The 22,504-nt window shown below is 43.8% G+C and overlaps 1 protein-coding gene across 1 annotated transcript in view; it reads right to left on the reverse strand.

The window, feature by feature from the left end:
- Positions 1 to 22,504, reverse strand: part of LOC126188018 (facilitated trehalose transporter Tret1-like) — a 112,116-nt gene that overhangs the window by 43,488 nt on the left and 46,124 nt on the right. The window contains exon 2 of the mRNA XM_049929434.1: positions 8,794 to 8,850. Within this exon, the coding sequence (XP_049785391.1) occupies positions 8,794 to 8,845 (52 nt within the window). The 5' untranslated portion in view covers positions 8,846 to 8,850. The remainder of the gene's footprint in view (positions 1 to 8,793; positions 8,851 to 22,504) is intronic.

Consider the following 22,504-nt stretch of genomic DNA (forward strand, 5'->3'; position numbering starts at 1 on the left):
AAAGTTTGCTGTGTGTTGTTTAACGAAAATTTGGCTAACGACATTGCACTATTCAGATATAATAAGCAACAGTATTTTGGTAGCAGTGTCGTATCATTATGCACGTATAGGACACACTGCCCACACAACAAATCGACACACAACTTTAAAGTTTTAATCAAATGACGCCATTGATTTACATCATCTTCATCCGTGAGATTCAGTCTGCATGTAGCAGAAATTTTTCGATTAATGTCAATAGTGGGGTTGCCTGCTCTCCCATATTTCACTGGGTCTCCAGTATTTTATCAGCATTTTTTGCTGTTTTCCGTATTTTCGACAAGTCTAGCTTATTTCAGCGGCTTTCCCATCTTTTACCTATCTCACGTATTTTGTAATGTTTTCTCTTGTGTTTCATAAAGATTTATTTATTTATTAATGCTCACATTTCCGTATCATTCGAAGATTGTCGTTTCCAAACCAAACACAGACCATTTTCCATGTAAGCAGGAGATCCTGGGTTCCAGTCCCGGTCGGGGCACACATTTCTAACTGTCCCCGTTGATTTATTTATTTATTAATGCTCACATTTCCGTATCATTCGAAGATTGTCGTTTCCAAACCAAACATAGAACGTTTTCCACGTAAGCAGGAGATCCTGGGATCCAGTCCCGGTCGGGGCACACATTTTCAACTGTCCCCGTTGATATTTATCAACGCCTGTAAGCAGCTAATGGTCTGGATTTCACTGTAATTTCATTCTTCGAGAGCTGCAAGGTCACCAATGGCATCTGTTCTTTCGGACATGTCTGAAAGAACAGATACTATCTTTATACAAATATTTCCAGTTTATCGTATCTGAATTCTCTATTTTTCATGTTAGTAAGCTTGAAGCTTTCGTTGCGTGCTTCGGTAGAGTGTAGACAAGCACCTCAATGTCAGTTCAGTGTGCAGTTTGTATTGTGATTAGTACCGGTACATCTGTTTCACCACGAGCAGGGAAAGTGAAGACGAGGATCACTCGAAGAGACTACCAAAGAAGAAGACTCACTACATGTCCTTGTATCTGCCCTACTAGCAGTAAAAAATGACTAAAGCTTTTTGTTCTTTGTGCAGAAGCGAATTCAGCATAGCCCTTGGAGGGGCAATAGATGGTTTGTAGCGTGCATTAACAAGAGGCAAAGTAATATTTATTACACTGTAGAGCGAAAGAAGACTGGTGCACGTGCCTAAAATCGTGTAGGGTCCCCCGCGAGCACGCAGAAGTGCCGCAACCGACGTGGCATGGACTCGACTAATGTCTGAAGTAGTGCGGGAGGGGACTAACACCATGAATTCTGCAGGTCTGTCCATAAATCCGTATGAAAACGAGGGGGTGGAGATCTCCTCCGAACAGCACGTTGCAAACATCCCAGATATGCTCAATAATGTTCATGACAGGGAAGTTTGGTGGCCAGCGGAAGTGTTTAAACGCAGAAGAATGTTTCTGGAACAGCTCTGTAGCAATTCTGGAGGTATAGGGTGTCGTCGCATTATCCTGATGGAATTGCCCAAGTCCAGCGGAATGCACAGTGGACAAGTAGGTAATCAGTCAGGATGTTCACGTACGGCCGGCCGCGGTGGTCTCGCGGTTCTAGGCGCTCAGTCCGGAACCGCGCAACTGCTACGGTCGCAGGTTCGAATCCTGCCTCGGACATGGATGTGTGTGATGTCCTTAGGTTAGTTAGGTTTAAGTAGTTCTAAGTTCTAGGGGACTTATGACCTCAGATGTTAAGTCCCATAGTGCTCAGAGCCATTTGAACCATTTGTTCACGTACTTGCAAACTGCCAGAGTCGTGTCTATACGTATCAGGAGTCCCATATCACTCCAACTGCACATACCCACACCATTACAGGGCCTCCACCAACTTGAACCGCCCTCTGCTTATTTGTTCATCCAATTTTTTATATATTTTTTTGCTTTAAAATTTTCGCATATTGGTACTATATTTTCTGTATATGTAAAGTGTGCTATACTGGAGGTTGAAGTTCTTTGTATGTAAGTAATACATGTAAAATGCTACATAAATTGTTTATTATGTTAAATAATTTTCTGATGACATTTTGTAGTTAAAAATATTTTTCTGCATAAACTGTTCATGTTGATGCAAATTTGACTATTGTAAGAAATGGTCACCCGTAGGAACAATGTAAGAAATAGGTGTTATGTAAAAGCCAGTGTGCTATTGTTCGAAACGAAAGTGGTTCAGGGGAGTGGAAAAGGCAGCAAGGGCGAATTGGCGCGCTACCTAAAGCAAGCGCAAGAAGTAAGTCACACAGTCTGTAGGCAGCAGTGATTGTGGCAACACCCTTGTGAAGCAGGAGGTGCCTCTCCCGCAAATGTGCACAAAAATGCCTCGGATGAACGCTGCAAATAGCTTATGGCATAGTTGCGAGTTGTTGGGCTACTGTATGTGAAATTGAACTACGCCAAGAAAAGAAACTGAGTCCATACAGCAAGATACTTGTAGACCATACTATGGATAGTGTAACTGCCACATCCAAGCCTGCAGCCAACAGATAAGATTTTTTTTTATTCTACTTTTGTACAGCGTTAACCGTTAATTTAAACTGTGTTTTATTAGTGAATAATCATTCTTGAACTTTAAAGAAACTGGTTTACCCTATTATTTCATCCTAATCATACACCTATATTGGGTTTCTTCCTGGTGTTTGATTAATCCGACTACCCTGTTTTACAGACTTATGAAGTGCCAAGTTAATATAAAGTGGCACCATTTAAATTGTTTTTGTGTAAAGAGTAATAGTTTTTTAAAGTAAATTCCAGTAAGAAAGAGGTTTCCTTGACGTGAAACGTTCAATATAAAAGGCATGTGCTTCAGTATCTAAGTATTTGAATATTTAAGTTTTTTGGTTATGAAAAGTGCTTTTCTATAGGTTCCCGCCCTGGCCAATTTTTTAGCTTGCTTGACGTTATCTACTTGGATTTTTCTCATTTAATAACGTAATGCATAATGGTGTAGTAGTCAAAAAAGAAATCCCAGTGTCTGCACCAACATTGTTTCCGTGGAGTAGTATTTACTTGAAGAAGCAACTTAAATACTAGCAAGAAAGTAGGCAAAATTCATACTTCTGCTTATCCAATACTTCACTGTTTCATTGCCTAGATAGGCTGGCGACCGTTAGTCCAGGCTTTAAACCACTATATGAACTTGGAACTGAGTTGTTCTAGCTTCAATATAATACTATTCATAAGGCATTTCTTTCTAACCGCTGGGTAAGATCTTAGGAAAAGAACTGAATAGTCTGATTTACTTACCTATTAGACAGAACAAACGGTCAAATCCAGTAAAAGGGGTAACTCTATTGATTAGCATTTTCCTATTAACAGGACTATCCCCCCCCCCCCCATAGTATACTTTATTTGCAAACTGAACTAAATTTGGTGAGAGGGTTATACGTGGCAACATAGAAACAGGTTTTCTGTTGTTTAGTTAAAAGCATACTAAATTACAATAGTAGTGGTAGGGGTATATGCTGACATGCAGAGTCCGTGAATTCATGAGGTTGTCTCCATACCCATACACATCCATCCGCTCGATACAACATGAAACGAGACTCGTCAGACCAAGCAGCATGTTTCCAGTCATCAACAGTCCAATGTCGGTGTTGGCGGGCCCAGGCAAGGTGTAAAGCTTTGTGTCGTACACTCAAAAAGTGTACACGATCCCATCTCAATACTGTTTCGTTGAATAGCTCGCATGCTGGCACTTGTTGATGGGCCAGCATTGAAATCTGCAGCAATTTACAAAAGGGTTGTCCTTCTATCACATTGAACAATTCTCTTCATTCGTTGTTGGTCCCGTTATTGCAAGATCTTTTTCCGGCAGCAACGATGTCGGAGATTTGATGTTTTAGCAGATTCCTTATATACACGGGACACACGTGAAATGGTCGTACGGGAAAATCCCCACTTCATCGCTGCCTCGGAGTTGCTGTATCCCATCGCTCGTGCGCCGACTGTAACACCACATTCAAACTCACTTAGATCTTGATAACCTACCATTGTAGTAGCAATAACCGATCTAACAACTGCATCAGACACTTGTTGTCTTATGTAGGCGTTGCCGGCCGCAGCGCCGTATTCTGCCTCTTCACACACCTATGTATTTCAATACACATGCACTTTAGTGTATATTGGTAGACTGGTAAAACACAACAATTATATTAATTTTTAGTTAAAGTTAAAGAATTTATGAAAGCCTGTAAGATAAAGCAAGTTAATAATATTAAGTCCTAAACTTTTGTGGTCATAGAAACTAAGACCGAGATTCAACGAGAAGCAGTAATGTCAACAAATTTTTGAATACTGGCAGCACGTCACCATTAAGTGTTAAAATCATGGCTGCTGAAGAAACTACAATTTATCATACTGTGAAGTATGATGTAAGCTATTACAGCACAGACTGTGAAAATAAACTGTTTAAAGAAGTACTCAACCGTTCTGATGTAGCTTGTGAAGTGGGATGTGGTCTTATGAAACCAAAGGATTTTGTAAACATTCTTAGAGGTCCATTTACGTTATAAGCATTCTTTTCCGTAGCATCAGATGCTTGAAATCGCAAAAACCGCATAATGTTCCCCATTGTGGTAAGATATTTTGAACCTTTGGAAGAAGTTCAAAATAAACTTTTGGATTTCTTTTAACAAAGGGATGAGACTGCAAATAGTATATATAATCTACTTAAGCGTTCAGTTCAAGGGAGTTTTGGTAAAGTATCCCCATTTTGTGCAGATAATGTCAATGTTGATTACAGTAAACATAATTCAGTAATGAAACTCTTTAGTAACAACAATGCTAGCATATTAAAAGCAAACTGCTAAAATAACATTTTAAATAAATACATACATCATACAGGTGCATTGGATGTGCATACTGGATTAAGAATTTTAAAGCAAAATAGTTACTTTGCATATTCAGCGGAAATACAGATGTAATACAGACTTTTTTTTACGTTTGTTGATTTAGAGTGGCCTGAAATATTGAGACATGTACCCCCAAGATAGGTCACTCCACATGAAGTAGATTGAGTTTCATCTGACTGAGAAGCCACTGAAAGTTATTTGAGAAGTGTTAAAGATTGTCCTAAGGGTCTACAGACATAATTCAATGGTGATGACCTTGAAAAAGATTTGAATCTTACAGTTTATTTCATCATTTTGTCTCATATTGATAAATAACATTCGCCTCCAGACTTCTAAGGTGATAGAAAACTCTGATTTATCATGGAAACTGTCAGCGCACTAATGGCTCTCCTTGATAAAATATGCTAAAGAATGGATGATAAATTTTGAAACTACAACATACATGGCTATGAATATGTTACGTAGTAACATTAAGAAAGTGACAGAAAATAATTTCATTTGAATTCTATAACACATTTGCACTCTTACTTAAATCAGAATTTCATAATTAAGCAAAATATGCCTATTAATAATTTTCCGCCTCTTTCCTTAACAAAGAAATTAAATTCAGTGACTTATAGGGTATTTTGAACATGTTTTAAGGTTAAGTGTATCAGAGAAATTTTGCATTATGAAGTTAATCTTGTTGGTAATGTTTGCCAGAAGTGTGTGTTTTTTGTGCACGTAAGAACAAAGGAATGGATGTGACAAATTTGAAAAAAGTATTGCGTGATGTAATAAGCACTCTGGGATCCAAATCCCAACTGAAATGGCGTTTTCAGTGACGAGTAACAAATGGACTGATGTAAGAAACAGAAGTTCTTTCGGAATTATTAAGACTGAATTTCTTATAGAGAATTTTTTAAACATGTATAGTGCTATAATTTTATGAAAGTAGTTTTAATTAAATATTTTTAAGCACCATGTACAGTGACGAATTCTGATTAATTTTCGTTTTGTTTTGTAAAAGAAGTTTCAATGCGTAAACGCTTCGGGAAAAACTCATTACTTCTGTATAGTTTGGATGTAAGAGTCTACTGAAGGTAAAACATGCCAATAATGCCACGATGGGATTATTTTTTCATCATTTCAAAAATTCCCGTCTTTTTCAGTTTGAGAACTTGGCAACCCTAGTCAACAGCCTTGAGATTTCACGTATTATGGAATATATTCCATAGTTGGCATTTTTAATTTTTTTTTATTTTCTATAGCAATGCCTTTTTGAACTGTTACTGTAGACGAACAAGAAGCAATGTCGTTCTCTCGCTACAGCATCTCTTAGCACATTGACCTACTGCGAGACTCAATGTGTCTGTTCCCCCAATCGTCCTCCAGCGTCTACTGCTTACCATCTACTGCCAACCCACCTTCTTCCCATGAATCATGAAAACAGAAGTTACTTACTGGATAGTACTATTCTGACTGCTTAGCTTGAGTTCTATTCCACTGAAATCACAAGCTTGATCTGGTGACTAAAATCGTGGAGCCGACACAAAGCGCCAGAGACGAGATAAGTGCATCTGTCCGCCCTACAGCAGTTGCCTTGGCAAATGTTGTTACACAGTGTTGTCTCTAACATCAGCAATGTCGTACGACTACCTCGGTAAACTGCATCGGTTACTGAGGTTTGAGGAATTACTTCAGCCTGTTAGGATGAACTAGACTATATTTTCACGGCGACTTATTTTTGTTGTTCACTACTGTTGGTAAAATGTGAAACTCTCAGAAGTAACGGTCTCAACAGCCCACGGTCAGGAAACGTGTAGACAGCGTAACCATAAAGGGTGATTTAAATGACAGAGAGGGGTGATGTGCATATAGACCCAACAACGTCCTCTTTTTTGTGACTGCACTTCAGTGTTACGCAACGCTCAGTCGGTGCGGGGCCGTCACACGAAGTGGAAACGTGTAACCAAGCGCCACTGGGGCAGAATGATTGGTCTGCAGGAGGGAGGTCTGTCGTTCCGTGTGTGTGTGTGTGTGTGTGTGTGTGTGTGTGTGTGTGTGTGTGTGTGTGTGAATTCCTAAGGGATCAAACTGAAACTGCTGAGGTCATCGGTCCCTAGTCGTTCCGTGACACTGATGCCTGTAGAGGGCACGCTGTTTTAACAGTGAGACGTATGGAGAACCAGTGGAGAGAGTAAGGCCGTACACAGCATCGACAGGGTACTGGACGACACAAGGTAACCACAGCGCGAGATGACCGCCATGTTGTTGCACCGAACAGCTTCGTACACGGTGTTAGCCCAACGTTGGAGCAATCTTACGTGTGTGGTCATGTCCGCGTTGATGGGTTTGATGCCGTCTTCTGCAGAAGCACGCATGCGATTGCGTCGTCTTCCACTAAATAGAATCCAACAACGTAGCAGACTGCAATGGCCACGTGAACGCCGACGCTGGCTTGCTGAGTGGCAAAATGTAGTGTTTTTGTTGTGGATTGGCAAGAGAGCCAACCCACTATGAGAGGAAGCCGAAAGGCACGCGTTTTAGCTCACGCAGGCTGGCGTGAGGTCTGGAACAGGACAAGGAAGTTAGACTTTAGCAAAAAAGGACGTAGCTGTTGGAATAAAAAATGGCTCTGAGCACTATGGGACTTAACATCTATGGTCATCAGTCCCCTAGAACTTAGAACTACTTAAACCTAACTAACCTAAGGACAGCACACAACACCCACCCATCACGAGGCAGAGAAAATCCCTGACCCCGCCGGGAATCGAACCCGGGAACCCGGGCGTGGGAAGCGAGAACGCTACCGCACGACCACGAGATGCGGGCGCTGTTGGAATACTTAACTTTAATCCATAAATGGTGAACATTGCTCTTGACGGTACATGTAACTGGTAATGGCGCCTTGCTAGGTCGTAGCAAATGACGTAGCTGAAGGCTATGCTAACTATCGTCTCGGCAAATGAGAGCGTAATTTGTCAGTGAACCATCGCTAGCGAAGTCGGCTGTGCAACTGAGGCGAGTGCTAGGAAGTCTCTCTAGACCTGCCGTGTGGCGGAGCTCGGTCTGCAATCACTGATAGTGGCGACACGCGGGTCCGACGTATGCTAACGGACCGCGGCCGATTTAAAGGCTACCACCTAGCAAGTGTGGTGTCTGGCGGTGACACCACAGTTTTCGCACGAGTCCCGCTTCAGCTTGTCCTACAGTGATCGCCGCATACTCGTTCGACGCCACCACAGTGTACTGTTGAGCAGCATAGCGGTCAAACGCCATGTGTGGTGTTTTGGGGCATCATTGCCCATAACATGCGATCTCGCCTCTTGAGAGCAATATGAACTGCTACCGCTACATCGGGGAGGTTTTGCAGCCTGAGGCAGTGCCCTCTTGCAGGCCGTGCCACATACCGTATTTCAGCAGGATAACGCTAAGCTGCTTGCGGCGAGGAAAGTGCGAGCCTTTTTCGGACAGCGGGAGCCACTGCTTCCCTGTTCTGCCCATTTGCCTGACAGATCACCTGTCGAACATGTCTGGGATACGGTCGGTGGGCAACTTGTACGGTAAGACGCGCCTACAACCGAGTGGCAGAGTAGTCTCCAGCAGCATATCCAGGCGCTCTTTGATTTCATGCCACGACGTCAGTGACTCTGGTAGCAGCACGTCGTAGCGCTACTCCGAACTGAATTTCCACAATTTCAGCGCCTTTACACGTCCGTAGTGCTAAAAAAAATCATTTGTGTAGTCTCATGTCCCTAATCGGTGGAATAAATTTCATTGCAATAACATCTCTCGGTCTTGGTGTTTCACTTGCTCCAAACAATAGTGTTGCTGTAACTTGCGATTATAAACTTAACATTCCGTGTAGCCATACTTGCAGAAGAAGATTAAAAGTGGTAAACTCACCCCAGAAGGCAGCGAGGTACTGCAGGTTTGTGGTGACGAACAGTATCCGCATCTTTCCTGTTGAGAAAAAGCGGAATTGAGACACAGTGCAAGAAGAAAGTAACAAGAACAAGCTTAACAACACTCTAAATGAGTTCCTCTGATCTTGCAGGATTCGTGGTGGGCGTTGTGAAGATTGTAGTTCTTCAAAACAATATGTTTTTGAAACTGTGACTGTAAACATTATTATTGCACATAACAAGACGGAAGCATTTTAGGTGCCCTCCTTAAATGAAGGGAGTGGAAGGAGACTTGACATTCACTACCAATTCAGCTGCGTAAAGATGTGTCACCGTTTGTTCAACATAATTACCACCAAAAGATTTTCGGTGTTGACTGAAATGTGGTATGTTTTCTTTTTGCTTTGGGGTGAAATAGTTCGATAAAAAGGAAGGATGTTCGTAGACCATGAAATACCAGATTATAGTAAAAACAACGCTAATGGCCGGTACGGAAAAGCGATTTGTTTTACTCTTTCTGGCGCTATACAGTTTACTTAACTCATGAGGCCCTGCGTTTGCTAATCTGTTAACTGTTCTGTGTACTTTCTTTTAACCTATTCACAATCAAGGAACAGCCTCTGCAACTGTCTTACAAATGCCCTTTGAAACACTGGAAATAATAAAGAAAATATGGCGTACCCTTAAACGACTTGTGAATCCCTTGCAGTGATCGACGGTGCGGGGTGAAAAGATTATATTTGAAGCTCTTAGAAGGATAAAGCAGAGTTAGTATGATATTTGTGACCTTATTTCGCTGTCAGGCAGTTAACGTGTAGATATACAGGGTGTTACAAAAAGGTAAGGCCAAACTTTCAGGAAACATTCCTCACACACAAATAAAGAAAAGATGTTGTGTGGACATGTGTCCGGAAACGCTTAATTTCCATGTTAGAGCTCATTTTAGTTTATTCTTCCACCTACGCTCAGTGGAGCACGTTATCATGATTTCATACGGGATACTCTACCTGTGCTGCTAGAACATGTGCCTTTACAAGTACGACACAACATGTGGTTCATGCACTATGGAGCTCCTGCACATTTCAGTCGAAGTGTTCGTACGCTTCTCAACAACAGATTCGCTGACCGATGGATTGGTCGAGGCGGACCAATTCCATGGCCTCCACGCTCTCCTGACCTCAACCCTCTTGACTATCATTTATGGGGGCATTTGAAAGCTCTTGTCTACGCAACCCCGGTACCAAATGTAAAGACTCTTCGTGCTCGTATTGTGGACGGCTGTGATACAATACCCCATTCTCCAGGGCTGCATCAGCGCATCGGGGATTCCATGCGACGGAGGGTGGATGCATGTATCCTCGCTAATGGAGGACATGTTGAACAAAGTGTTTGAAGTCACGCTGGTACGTTCTGTTGCTGTGTGTTTTCATTCCATGATTAATGTGATTTGAAGAGAAGTAATAAACTGAGCTCTAACATGGAAAGTTAGCGTTTCCGGATACATGTCCACATAACATATTTTCTTTCTTTGTGTGTGAGGAATGTTCCCTGAAAGTTTGGCCGTACCTTTTTGTAACACCCTGTATATGAATACCTTCTATATCATTTTAGAAGTTTTTATGTAATAAGGTTGTCGTTCTAGTCTTCAATCCAAAGACTGATTTGATGCAACTTCTCCATGCTACCTTATCCTGAACAAGGGTGTCCATCTCTGATTAACTACTGCAACCTATATCCATCTGAATCCGCTTACTGTATTCATCTTTTGGTCTCCCTCTACATTTTTAACCCTTACACTGCTTCCAAAACTAAATTGACGATGCCTTGATGTCTCAACATGTGGCCTATCAGCCGATATCGTCTCATAGTCAGGTTATACCACAAATTCCTTTTCTCCACAGTGGTATCCTGTGCCTCCTCGTTAGTTACATGATACACTCTTCTAATCTTCAGCATTCTTTTGTAGCACCACATTTCAAAAGTTTCTATTCTCTTCTTGTGTAAACTGTTTATCGTCCATGTTTCACTTTCATACATGGCTAAACTCCATACAAATACTTTCAGAGAAGACCTCCTGACACTTAAATCTACACTAGATGTTACCAAATTTATCTTCTTCGCAAATGCTTTTCTTGGCATTGCTCGTCTAAAATCTCTATATCCTCTCTACTTCGGCATCTTCAGTTATTTTGCTGCCCAAATAACAAATCTCGAACTACTTCTTTAAGTGTTTCATTTACTAGGCTAATTCCCTAAGAATCGTCTGATTTAATTAGACTACAGATCATTATCCTTGTTTTACTTTTGTTGATCTTCATCTTGTATCCTCCATACAAGACACTGTCCGTACAGTTCTACTGCTCTTCCAAGTCTGTTGCTGTCTCTGGGAGACTTACAATGTCATCGGCAAATTATTTCTTTTCCCGGAACTGTAATTCTTACCCCAATTTTTTTATCTTTACTACAAGCTCAGTGTATAGATTGAACAGCAACAGGGATAGGGTATAAACCGGTCTCACTCCCTTCTGAACCACTGTATACCTTTCATTCCTTTAGACTTATATAACTACCATGTGGTTTCTGTACAGTTTGTAGATTTTCTTTTGCTCCCTGTATTTTATCGCCGCCAACTTCATGACGCAAGAGAAAAAAATATCCTGAAGCGAAAGTACAACGCTGCTGACAGTTTCTGTAAACCAGAGTCATCCGGCATCATCAGTTACGAGGAGAACAGCGATAAACGATGAAATTGTAAAATTTTTTTGGTGACAAATGGCTTTGGCTACTGGTTCATATCTGTTACGTACTCTGGTTTTCTTCGAACAAATGCTGAATTTATACGTCTGTCTGTCTTGCGAGATGGGTTGTGTATTCAATTTGCGAAGATCATTATAGTTCTTTTTCAGGGAGAGGGTGTTCCCCCAATAAAAATGCAACGAGAACACATATCAACGTTAAGATCCGTAAACGACGTCATGCTCCTTCTGGCCAAAAATAAATATTATTCGGGAGCTCTACTCATTAAGAAGTAACGTGACGGAAGGGATCCTAATAGCTCATGACGTTTCTAAGAGCAAACAGTTCCAAAACGATCTTCTTCAAGAACAAACCTGCTCCCACCAATAATTCGACAGTTATAATCTCTAAATGAGGGACATTGACGGAAAAGGACGACAGAGGGAGAAAACTTTGATAGTTTGCACTGAAATGCACTGTCGTGGAGCTACAGCATAAAACGACGAGATCACAGAAGTTTGCAAGACAAGCGAACGTTTTTTGGTATATCTAGGAGCGATGTTTTCTCCAACTGAGCTGCTGTTGTGTGAATTTGTAGTTTTTTGTTGTGCACTATACTCGTTAGAATAAAAATTAATTCATGTTCTCTGCACATTAGTAAAAATCGATGTACGTGGCCTTTAGATTACATCATTACTTACGAGGGGAGTTCAGTAAAATAGTGGTTCAAATGGCTCTGAGCACTATGGGACTTAACTGCTGTGGTCATCAGTCCCCTAGAACTTAGAACTACTTAAACCTAACTAACCTAAGGACAGCACACACATCCATGCCGGAGGCAGGATTCGAACCTGCGACCGTAGCGGTCGCGCGGTTCCAGATTGCAGCGCCTAGAACCGCTTGGCCACTTCGGCCGGCGGAGTTCAGTAAGTAATGCGACGTAATGCGACACATTTTTTTCTGAAAGCAGGTTCGTTTTATTTAGAATTCCAATAGACCGTATTATTCCCCAGTATTCTGGTCACAAAACTCTATTTCTCAATACACATCCCGTTGATCGCGACAGGGCTTACGCCACCTTACTTGTAGGATCTCTATGCCCTCGTGGTACCACACTGCTGGTCGACGTCGGAGCTGACGTTTTCCTGAATCAATGAGCTCACCATCATCCATGTACCGCTTCCTACGGAGTGCATCCATCATTGGGCCAAGGTCACCAAGTCAGAAGGTGTGAGATCTGGGCTGTAGGGTGGATCAGGAAGAACATTCCAACAAATATTTGTGAGCTCATCTTCCGTGCTCCTAATTGTGTGACGTCTTGCGTTGTCATTGATAAGGGGAAGTTCGTTTGCATTTTTGTGGCAACGAACAGGCTGAAGTCATTTCATCAATTTCCTGAGGATAGAACAATGTTCTTCAGAGTTTGTCGTTGCACCGTGAGGGAGGACGGAACAGAACAACGCCTTCAGATTCCCAGAAGACTGTCGCCATGACTTTACCGTCTGAGGGCGCGGCTTTTACCTCTTTCTTCGGAGGAGAGGTGGTGTGGCACCACTGCATGGATTGCCCTTTTGTTTCCGATTCGAAGTGATGAACCCATGTTTCATCGCCTATGACGCTGTTTGACAAAAAATTGTCGCGATCGGCCTCGTAACGCGCAAGCAGTTTCGCACCGACGGTCCTTCGTTGATTCTTACGGCTAGGAACCCAGCAGCACACATCTTGGAGGACCCCAACTGGTGGACGGGTGTGTCAGCAGTACCAACAGAGACGTCCAGTTGTGTAGCGAGGTGTTTTATTGTGTAGCGAGGTGTTTTATTGTGATCCATGTATCACCTCGATTGTGGTGTCCGCACATTCTAATAATGCAGGTGCGACGATGACAGAGTCACTCAGACAGGTCATAAAGAGAGGTACTATGAGTGGGGAGCATTGTCCTACTGAAGAATGGCACCACAATGCTGTCGTACGAAAGGTAATACAAGGGACGCAGGATATGCCTGACATGCCGTTGTGCCGTCAGGGTGCCCGCAGTCGCTAGCAGCCATGACCAGAAGCCATAACCACGTGGTCCTCCATAACAATGGAAGAATGGGACTTCTCCCCAGGTCGCCTCCATACTCGCCGACGATTGTCTCCCGGAGTAGCGCAAAACCGCGAGTCACTGCCGAACAAAATGCGTTGCTATTCATCAGCAGATCATGTCCCCGGTCATGGCACCACTCCAGACACAGTCGGTAGTTTGAGGCTTTAACGGCAGCGTACGCATGGGACAGTAATTCTCTAGTCAGGCTGCTTCTAGTCTCCGATCAATGACGCGGGATGACGCAGTTTAATGGAGGGAGTCCGTCACTTGTTCTCGGGTTGCAGGTGCATAGGTGAAGGGGTACTATGTGCTTCTCGCGATCTCTCCTGATGGTAGTCAACCCTGGTCGACTGGAAGCTTGACAAAGAGTAAGCCTGCCCTCTAGCAGTCCAATATCGGGTCGCCGTCATATGAGAATGCCCCACAAATCTAGATACTACACGATTCGAATAACCAGCAGAGTGCAGACCCAGAATGAGGCTACTTTCAAACTAAGTCAGGTCCTAATAACGCTGTCTCCCACGAGCACGAGACATCTCCGTGTCCTTCACAGTGATCACTCAACATGTGACGCTGTGCAAGCCCCTCATATAGGCTGCCAGGCCTAGTAAGGGCACTAAAAGTGAACAACATAAATGCACTCTTGAGGCCGTTCTACCTGACACATAGAATTTCACTCTAATCATTTACATATCTGCGGGATGTATGTACGTGCACGAAGTACCATTGATATCCGAACATGTGGTCTGGGTGCTTTACTTTGTAAGGCAGTGTGATAATCAAGCTTTACATCACAGAAAATCCGAGTCTAACGTAACCAGCCACGGGTAGGATTTTGAAACTGGCCTAGTTTTGACTGTTGAGTTGAAACCATTATCTTCAGATGATTTAAATAGCAATACAGTCTTTAGCACAACATATTGTACATGGGGGCAGCATAGCTGAAACGCACACCTCCGCGCGCGCTCGCCAATGAATGGCTGTCGTTTGGTGGCCGTATATCAACAACGATGCGTTTTCGACGTGCTATGGTTATCTGATGGAAAATTTTGCACCGCCCTTTGCTCATTATCGGGCCCCGTATATTAGGTGTACAAATTTATAAACGAGAAAGGAACAGTTTACAAAAACACCTCTTGCTGGCTCTTCTGTTTAAAGAAAAATACCACATTTCTAAGTCTGATAAAAATCACGATTCTGCACAACACTGAGTATGGATGTAAAGGAAAACGTACAAATGTGTAACTACACTCTTCACAGCTAAGTGCTCTATCCTAAATGAACGACGTTAATTCAGAAACTAAATCTTCCAGCGAAGAAGATGGTTTGCAGATAACCCTTGTGCAAATACTTCTATCTGAGTCCCTGATTCCGAGAATTATATGTTATGCGAGGGGCTTTATTGGTGGCGGGGAGTGTTCACCCAGGAGGAACTTCGGCCACCGAGCTGCAAGGCTTTTCGGGTAAGTACTCGTAAGTGTCGTGTGACTAGGGCCTCCCGTCGGGTAGACCGTTCGCCTGGAGCTAGTCTTTCCATTTTACGCCACTTCGGCGACTTGCGCGTCGACGGGGATGAAATGATGATGATGAGAACAACACAACACCCAGTCCCTGAGCGGAGAAAACCTCCGACCCAGCCGGGAATCAAACCCGGGCTCTTAGGATTGACATTCTGTCGCGCTGACCACACAGCTACCGGGGACGGACGGCTCTCCAGGTGATGCCACATTGCGTGACTTGCGCGTCGATACGATGAAATCATGATGAGGACAATACAACGACCAGACCACAAACGGAGAAAATCTACGACCTTCCCGGGAGCCGGCCGGAGTGGCCGAGCAGTTCTAGGCACTGCTGTCTGGAACCGCGCGACCGCTACGGTCGCAGGTTCGAATCCTGCCTCGGGCATGGATGTGTGTGATGTCCTTAGGTTAGTTAGGTTTAAGTAGTTCTAAGTTCTAGGGGACTGATGGCCTGAGAAGTTAAGTCCCATAGTGCTCAGAGCCATTTGAACCATTTTGAACCTTCCCGGGAATCGCACCTGGGCCCACTGACTACTCAGTGCCAGCTGAGGGAGCGGACAATATTGTGGGTGTAGCACAACAATGAACGCCAGTGATGTCAACTTCGTTCATCATGCCACTGCTGACGGCAATCATCTGTCCCAAAAACAGGAGATTCTTGACCACACACCACAGTTATGAATATCTGTTGCTTTGACTCCTTGATTCCACAAAAACCATGTGCTCCATCTCTGTCCACGATAACCGTCTTTCTTTTTGTCCATAGCTTTCTCTACTTAACAAAAAACAAACTTTGCTTTTCCACTATAGACAGCCTTCACAGTTCCCATCTAGAGTCTGCGTAGTGTACCAGAAGCAGTTCATCGTCCTACGAGATCACGTGCCGTAGTTTCAGCGACTGTTAAGTCGTTTCCGAACGCCCTCCTACATTCTGAACTAAATTGCCTGTAATGCGCTACGACCTTCTTAAAGAAACGAAGGAACTTAAAGTCTAATTGTCGTCTCTGCAAAAATTTTGCACAAAATAATGTTTTCAGCTCTAATGTAATACCCTATTGTAGCTGGTATCTCTCGCCCAGCGCAAAGTCACAAGCGACTGGAAAATAGCGTAGATGACTCCTGTATACAAGAGGCGTAGAAGAGCGGACAATCAGAATTACTGACCAATATCCGTATCGTCGGTTTCCTGCAGAATACTTGAACACATTCTCAGTTAGAATATGATAAATTTCATTGAGACCTAAAAGCTTATGTCCACGAATCAGCACGGTTTAGGAAAGAATCGCTCGAGCGAAACTCAGCTTGCGTTTTTCTCACATGATGTATCGCGAACTATTGATAAAGGGCAAAAGGCAGATTCCATACTTCTAGATTTTGACACGGAGCCATGCTGCAGGTTGGCAAAGAATGTATGAGAACACACACACATCAAAAAAAGTTTTGCATCACCTCGCTTCCGAGAGTTCTGGAACCTGTACAGAAAACTGGAACAATATAAACATCATTTCCGCCCTTGTTACTGCTCATGGAAACCACATACTGCATGTTGTACACCATACAGCGATCCCTTCGGAGGTGGTTGTCCAGATACACACCGGCACCTCTAATACCTTGTAGCACGTCCTCTTGCATTGATACATGCCTGTATTCGTCGTGCGATGCTATCCACAAGTTCATTAAGGCACTGTTGGTCCAGATTGTCCCACTACTCGACGGCGATTCGGTGTAGATCCCTCACAGTGGTTCGTGGGTCACGTCGACCATAAACAGCTCTTTTCAACCTATACTAGGCATGTTCTATAGGGTTCGTGTCTGGAGAACATGCTGACGAGCGTTGTCATTATCCTGGAGGAAGTCATTCACAAGATGTGCACGATGGGAGGCGCATTGTCATCCATGAAGACGAATGCCTCGCCAATAGGCTGCCGATATGGTTGCACTATCGGAGGATGGCAATCACTTATCGCACAGCCGTTACGGCGCCTTCGATGACCACCAGCGGCGTACGTCGGCCCCACATAATGCCATCCCAAAATAGCAGGGAAGCTCCACCTTGCTGCACTCGCTGGACAGTGTGTCTAAGGCGTTCAGTCTGACCGGGTTGCCTCCAAACACGTCTCCGACGATTGTCTGGTTGAATGTATATGCGACACTCATCGGTGAAGAGAACGTGACGTCAGTCCTGAGCGGACCATTCGACATGTTGTTGGGCCCATTTGTACCGCGCTGCACGGTGTCGTGGTTGCAAATATGGACTCGCCATGGACATCGGGAGTAAAGTTGTGCATCATGCAGCCTATTGCGCACAGTTTGAGACGTAACATGACGTCATGCGGCTGCACGAAAAGAATTATTCAATGTGGTGGCGTTGCTGTCAGGGTTCCTCCGAGCCATAATCCGTAGGTAGCGCTCATCCACTGCAGTAGTAGCCCTTGGGCGGCCTGAGCGAGGCATGTCATCGACAGTTCCTGTCTCTCTGTATCTCCTGCATGTCCGAATAACATCGCTTTGGTTCACTCCGAGATGCCTGGACACTTCCCTTGTTGAGAGCCCTTCCTGGTACAAAGAAATAATACGGGTGTGGTTGAACAGCGGTATTTGCGGGTTAGGCGTAGTTGAACTACAGATAACACGAGCCGTGTACCTCCTTCCTGGAGGAATGACTGGAACTCATCGGCTGTCGGACCCCCTCCTGCTCATGCATGGTTGTTTACATCTTTGGGCGGGTTTAGTGACATCTCTGAACAGTCAAAAGGACTGTGTCTGTGGTAAAATTTCCACAGTGAACGTCTATCTTCAGGAGTTTTGGGAACCGGGGTGATTTCAGGTGTGCAGCAGGGGAGTGTCATAGGACCGTTGCTATTCACAATATACATAAATGACCTGGTGGATGACATCGGAAGTTCACTGAGGCTTTTTGCAGATGATGCTGTGGTGTATCGAGAGGTTGTAACAATGGAAAATTGTACTGAAATGCAGGAGGATCTGCAGCGAATTGACGCATGGTGCAGGGAATGGCAATTGAATCTCAATATAGACAAGTGTAATGTGCTGCGAATACACAGAAAGATAGATTCTTTATCATTTAGCTACAAAATAGCAGGTCAGCAACTGGAAGGGGTTAATACCATAAATTATCTGGGAGTACGCATTAGGAGTGATTTAAAATGGAATGATCATATAATGTTGATCGTCGGTAAAGCAGATGCCAGACTGAGATTCATTGGAAGAATCCTAAAGAAATGCAATCCGAAAACAAAGGAAGTAGGTTACAGTACGCTTGTTCGCCCACTGCTTGAATACTGCTCAGCAGTGTGGGATCCGTACCAGATAGGGTTGATAGAAGATATAGAGAAGATCCAACGGAGAGCAGCGCTCTTCGTTACAGGATCATTTAGTAATCGCGAAAGCGTTACGGAGATGATAGATAAACTCCAGTGGAACACTCTGCAGGAGAGACGCTCAGTAGCTCGGTACGGGCTTTTGTCAGAGTTTCGAGAACATACCTTCACCGAAGAGTCAAGCAATATATTGCTCCCTCCTACGTATATCTCGCGAAGAGACCATGAGGATAAAATCAGAGAGATTAGAGCCCACACAGAGGCATACCGACAATCCTTCTTTCCACGAACAATACGAGACTGGCATAGAAGGGAGAACCGATAGAGGTACTCAAGGTACCCTCCGCCACACACCGTCAGGTGGCTTGCGGAGTATGGATGTAGATGTAGATGTAGATGCAAAACTTTTTTTAAGTGTGTATAGTAGGTTCCCAGATATGTAAGTCACTCGAAGATCTCTGAAGTAATAGAACTAAGTATGTTGTCCTCGACGGCTAGTGTTCATCAGAAACGTGGATATCATTAGGTGTGCCCCAGAGAAGTGTGATAGGACCGCTCTTATTCTTATTTACATAAATGATCTGGTGGGCAGGGCAAGCAGCAATCTGCGGCTGTTCGCTGATGACTCTGTGGTGTACGGGAAAGTGTGGAATAAGTGACCTTAGGAGGACACAAGATGACTTAGACCAAATTTCTAGTTGATATGATGAATGGCAGCTAGTGCTAAATCTAGAAAAATGAAAGTTAATGCGCATTAGTAGGAAAAGCAAATCAGTAATGTCCTACTTGACACAGTCTTCTGCCGTGACACTGCAAAGCAGTAGGAGGTGGGACGAGCAAGTGAGGACTGTGGTAGGGAAGGCGAATGGGCGACATCAGTTTATTGGGAGAATTTTGGGAAAGGGTGGTTCATCTGTAAAAGAGACCGAATATGCGACACTAGTGCGACTTATACCGGGTGATCAAAAAGTGAGTATAAATTTGAAAACTTAATAAACCACGGAATAATGTAGATAGAGTGGTAAAAATTGACATACATGCTTGGAATGACATGGGGTTTTATTAGAACAAAAAAAAACAAAGTTCACAAAATGTCCGACAGATGGCGCTGGACAGCAAAACGTCAGTGACTGTGCATGAAAATCGTGTATAAAAGGAGCCGTAATGAGAGAGAGACTCAGATGCGCCAGCAGTCGCATCATGTTGACGTTACCTGAAAAGGCGCTTTTAGTGAAGCTGTATTATAAGAACGGGGAATGTGCTAGTTCAGCGTTACGACCCTATCACCATAGGAATGGGATTCGAACGGGTAAAGGTCCGTTACAAATGCAGCCATGGGTTGTTTAGACGATAGACCCCGTAGTGGCCGACCGAGCACAAGGCGTAATGCTGCTGAGACCAGGAAGAAATGGAGACTGTAGCGGGTTCGTCTATGCACGGGGAAGTCAGCGCTCGTGTAGTCGCACGTCGCACCGGCATTCCATACTCTACTGTTTGGATGGAACTTAGGCGTACCCTCCGATGCTATCCGTACAAAATCCATCGGTATCATGAACTGTTACCTGGCGATTTAGTGAAGCGGAAGGCATTAGCGGTGTGGGCGTTTCAAAAGATGGCGGAAGCTGACGATTGGTTGAGAAACGTGTTGTGGACCGACGAAGCTCATTTCACGCTCCGAGGGTCTGTCAACGCCCACAAGTGCAGACTTCGGGCTACCGAAAATCCTAGAACTGTTGTGGAAACTTCATTGCACAACGAGAAAGTCACGGAAAGGGTTGGCTTTACCACATCTACCGTTATCGGGCCATTTTTTCTTTTTTTTTTGAGGAAAGGCGTGATTCTGGTTTTGTAACTGCTACCGTGACGTGTGAGAGGTACGCCGATATGTTACAGAATCGCATCATCCCCAGCCTGGCTGATAAACACCTGCTGGAACGTACGATGTTTATGCACGATGGCGCTCCACCCCATTTTGCTAGACGCGTGAAAGATCTCTTGCGCGCGTCGTTTGGTGATGATCGTCTGCTCAGCCGTCACTTTCGTCATGCTTGGCCTCCCAGGTCCCCAGACCTCAGTCCGTGCGATTATTGGCTTTTGGGTTACCTCAAGTCGCAAGTGTATCGTGATCGACCGACATCTCTAGGGATGCTGAAAGACAACATCCGACGCCAATGCCTCACCATAACTCCAGACATGCTGTACAGTGCAGTTCACAACATTATTCCTCGACTAGAGCTATTGTTGAGGAATAATGGTGGACACACTGAGCATTTCCTGTAAAGAATATCATCTTTGCTTTGTCTTACTTTGTTATGCTAATTATTGCTATTCTGATCAGATGAAGCGCCATCTGTCGGACATTTTTTGAACTTTTGTATTTTTTTGGTTCTAATAAAACCCCATGTCATTCCACGCATGTGTGTCAATTTGTACCTCTATATCTACATTATTCCGTGATTTATTCAGTTTTCAAATTTATTTTTGATCACCCGGTATTTTAGTACCGCTCGAGTGTTTGGAACCCGCACCAGGTCGGATTAAAGGAAGACATCGAATCAATTCAGAGGCGGGCTGCTAGATTTGCTACCAGTAGGTTCATATAAGACGCAAGTATTATGGAGATGCTTTGGGAACTCAAATTGGAATCGAATGAAAGTATGGTTCCAGAGACATTTTCAAGTCTCAAACTTCTGTGATGTTCACATACAGGCTGAAGCGAAGGATAAAAATTTGCACCAAGGCCGGGATTCGCACCTGGTTCTCATGCTTGCTAGGCAGATTAGCTAATCACTGTGTCACCTTGGCACAGTGGCTTTTCATAACTGCACGGACTGCCCTTTTATGCCTACCTTCTCAGCCTTAATTCCCATTTTCGTCTCAGACCACTTGGTATTCTCCCTAAACACGAAGAGCATTGCAGAGGTTGCAGAGGTTCTCTATTGGAATAGCACCTCAGCATCGAACGAAGTGGGTGGAGGAGGGGGGACGCTGCCTAAAGCCCCAGCATAAGTGGTTCAATGCAATGAAAGAATGGTTTCAGAGGCCTTTTCAAGTCTTAAACGTCTATGATGTATATACGCAGACTGAACATACGAATGCAAATGCCTGGTGAGCAGAATATGTGGGTTTGAATCCCAGGCTTGGTAAAAATTTTCGTTCATTGCTGAAGTCTGCATATAAAAGTCACAGTTCGAGACTTGAAAAAGTCTCTGGAACCATAGTTTCATTTGATTGAAGCACCTATACCTGCATTTCAGGTAGGATCCACCGTCTCGTTTGACCCTGAGGTGCTTTTCCAATACAGTTGGTGAGCTCCTGGAAAGCTGTTCGAGTTTAGAGGTAATACCAAGTCGACTGAAGCGTGAATGTGACTTTGGATTGAGGAGGGAGACGTGCTAGGGTAGTCTGCGCAGTTGTGCAAAGCCACTGTGCCAGAGTGTCGTAGTGGTTAGCGCATCTACCTAGTGAGCAGGAGACGCAGTTCGAATCCCGGCCTTGGTACAAATTTTCATTCGTCCCTTCAGTCTGTGGAGAGAACGCGACTTTCTTTTTGAGGAACACTATTGAGAAAATTTAGAGAAGCGGCATTCGGGGCTGATGGCAGAAAGATTATACTGCAGCCAACATACATTTCGCGTAAGGACCATAAAGATAACATAGCAGAAATTAGGGTTCTTACAAAGGAATACAGATAGTCGTTTTACCGTCGCTCTATTTGCGATGGCACAGGGAAGTAAATAATAGAAGTGATACACGGTACCTTCCGCCATGCACCGTACGGTGGTTTGCGGAATAGGTACGTAGATGTAAACGTAGAACCATAATGCAAAGTTTATAGTCAACAGTACTTTGGGAGAAGAGATTGTATCAAGGGTTAGTGTCCAATGACAGTAACAAATACGCATGACATTCCTGTGGCTATGGTTTGTTACCAAGTGAAGTGTTTCAGTTTGTTCAAGTTATAAAAAAGTTATCTAATATTTTGGGTGTATTGTAGTATCAACTCGGCCTCCTCCAGAAGCAAAT

The sequence above is a fragment of the Schistocerca cancellata genome, chromosome 5, assembly GCF_023864275.1.
Source record: "Schistocerca cancellata isolate TAMUIC-IGC-003103 chromosome 5, iqSchCanc2.1, whole genome shotgun sequence".
NCBI classification, from domain to species: domain Eukaryota; kingdom Metazoa; phylum Arthropoda; class Insecta; order Orthoptera; family Acrididae; genus Schistocerca; species Schistocerca cancellata.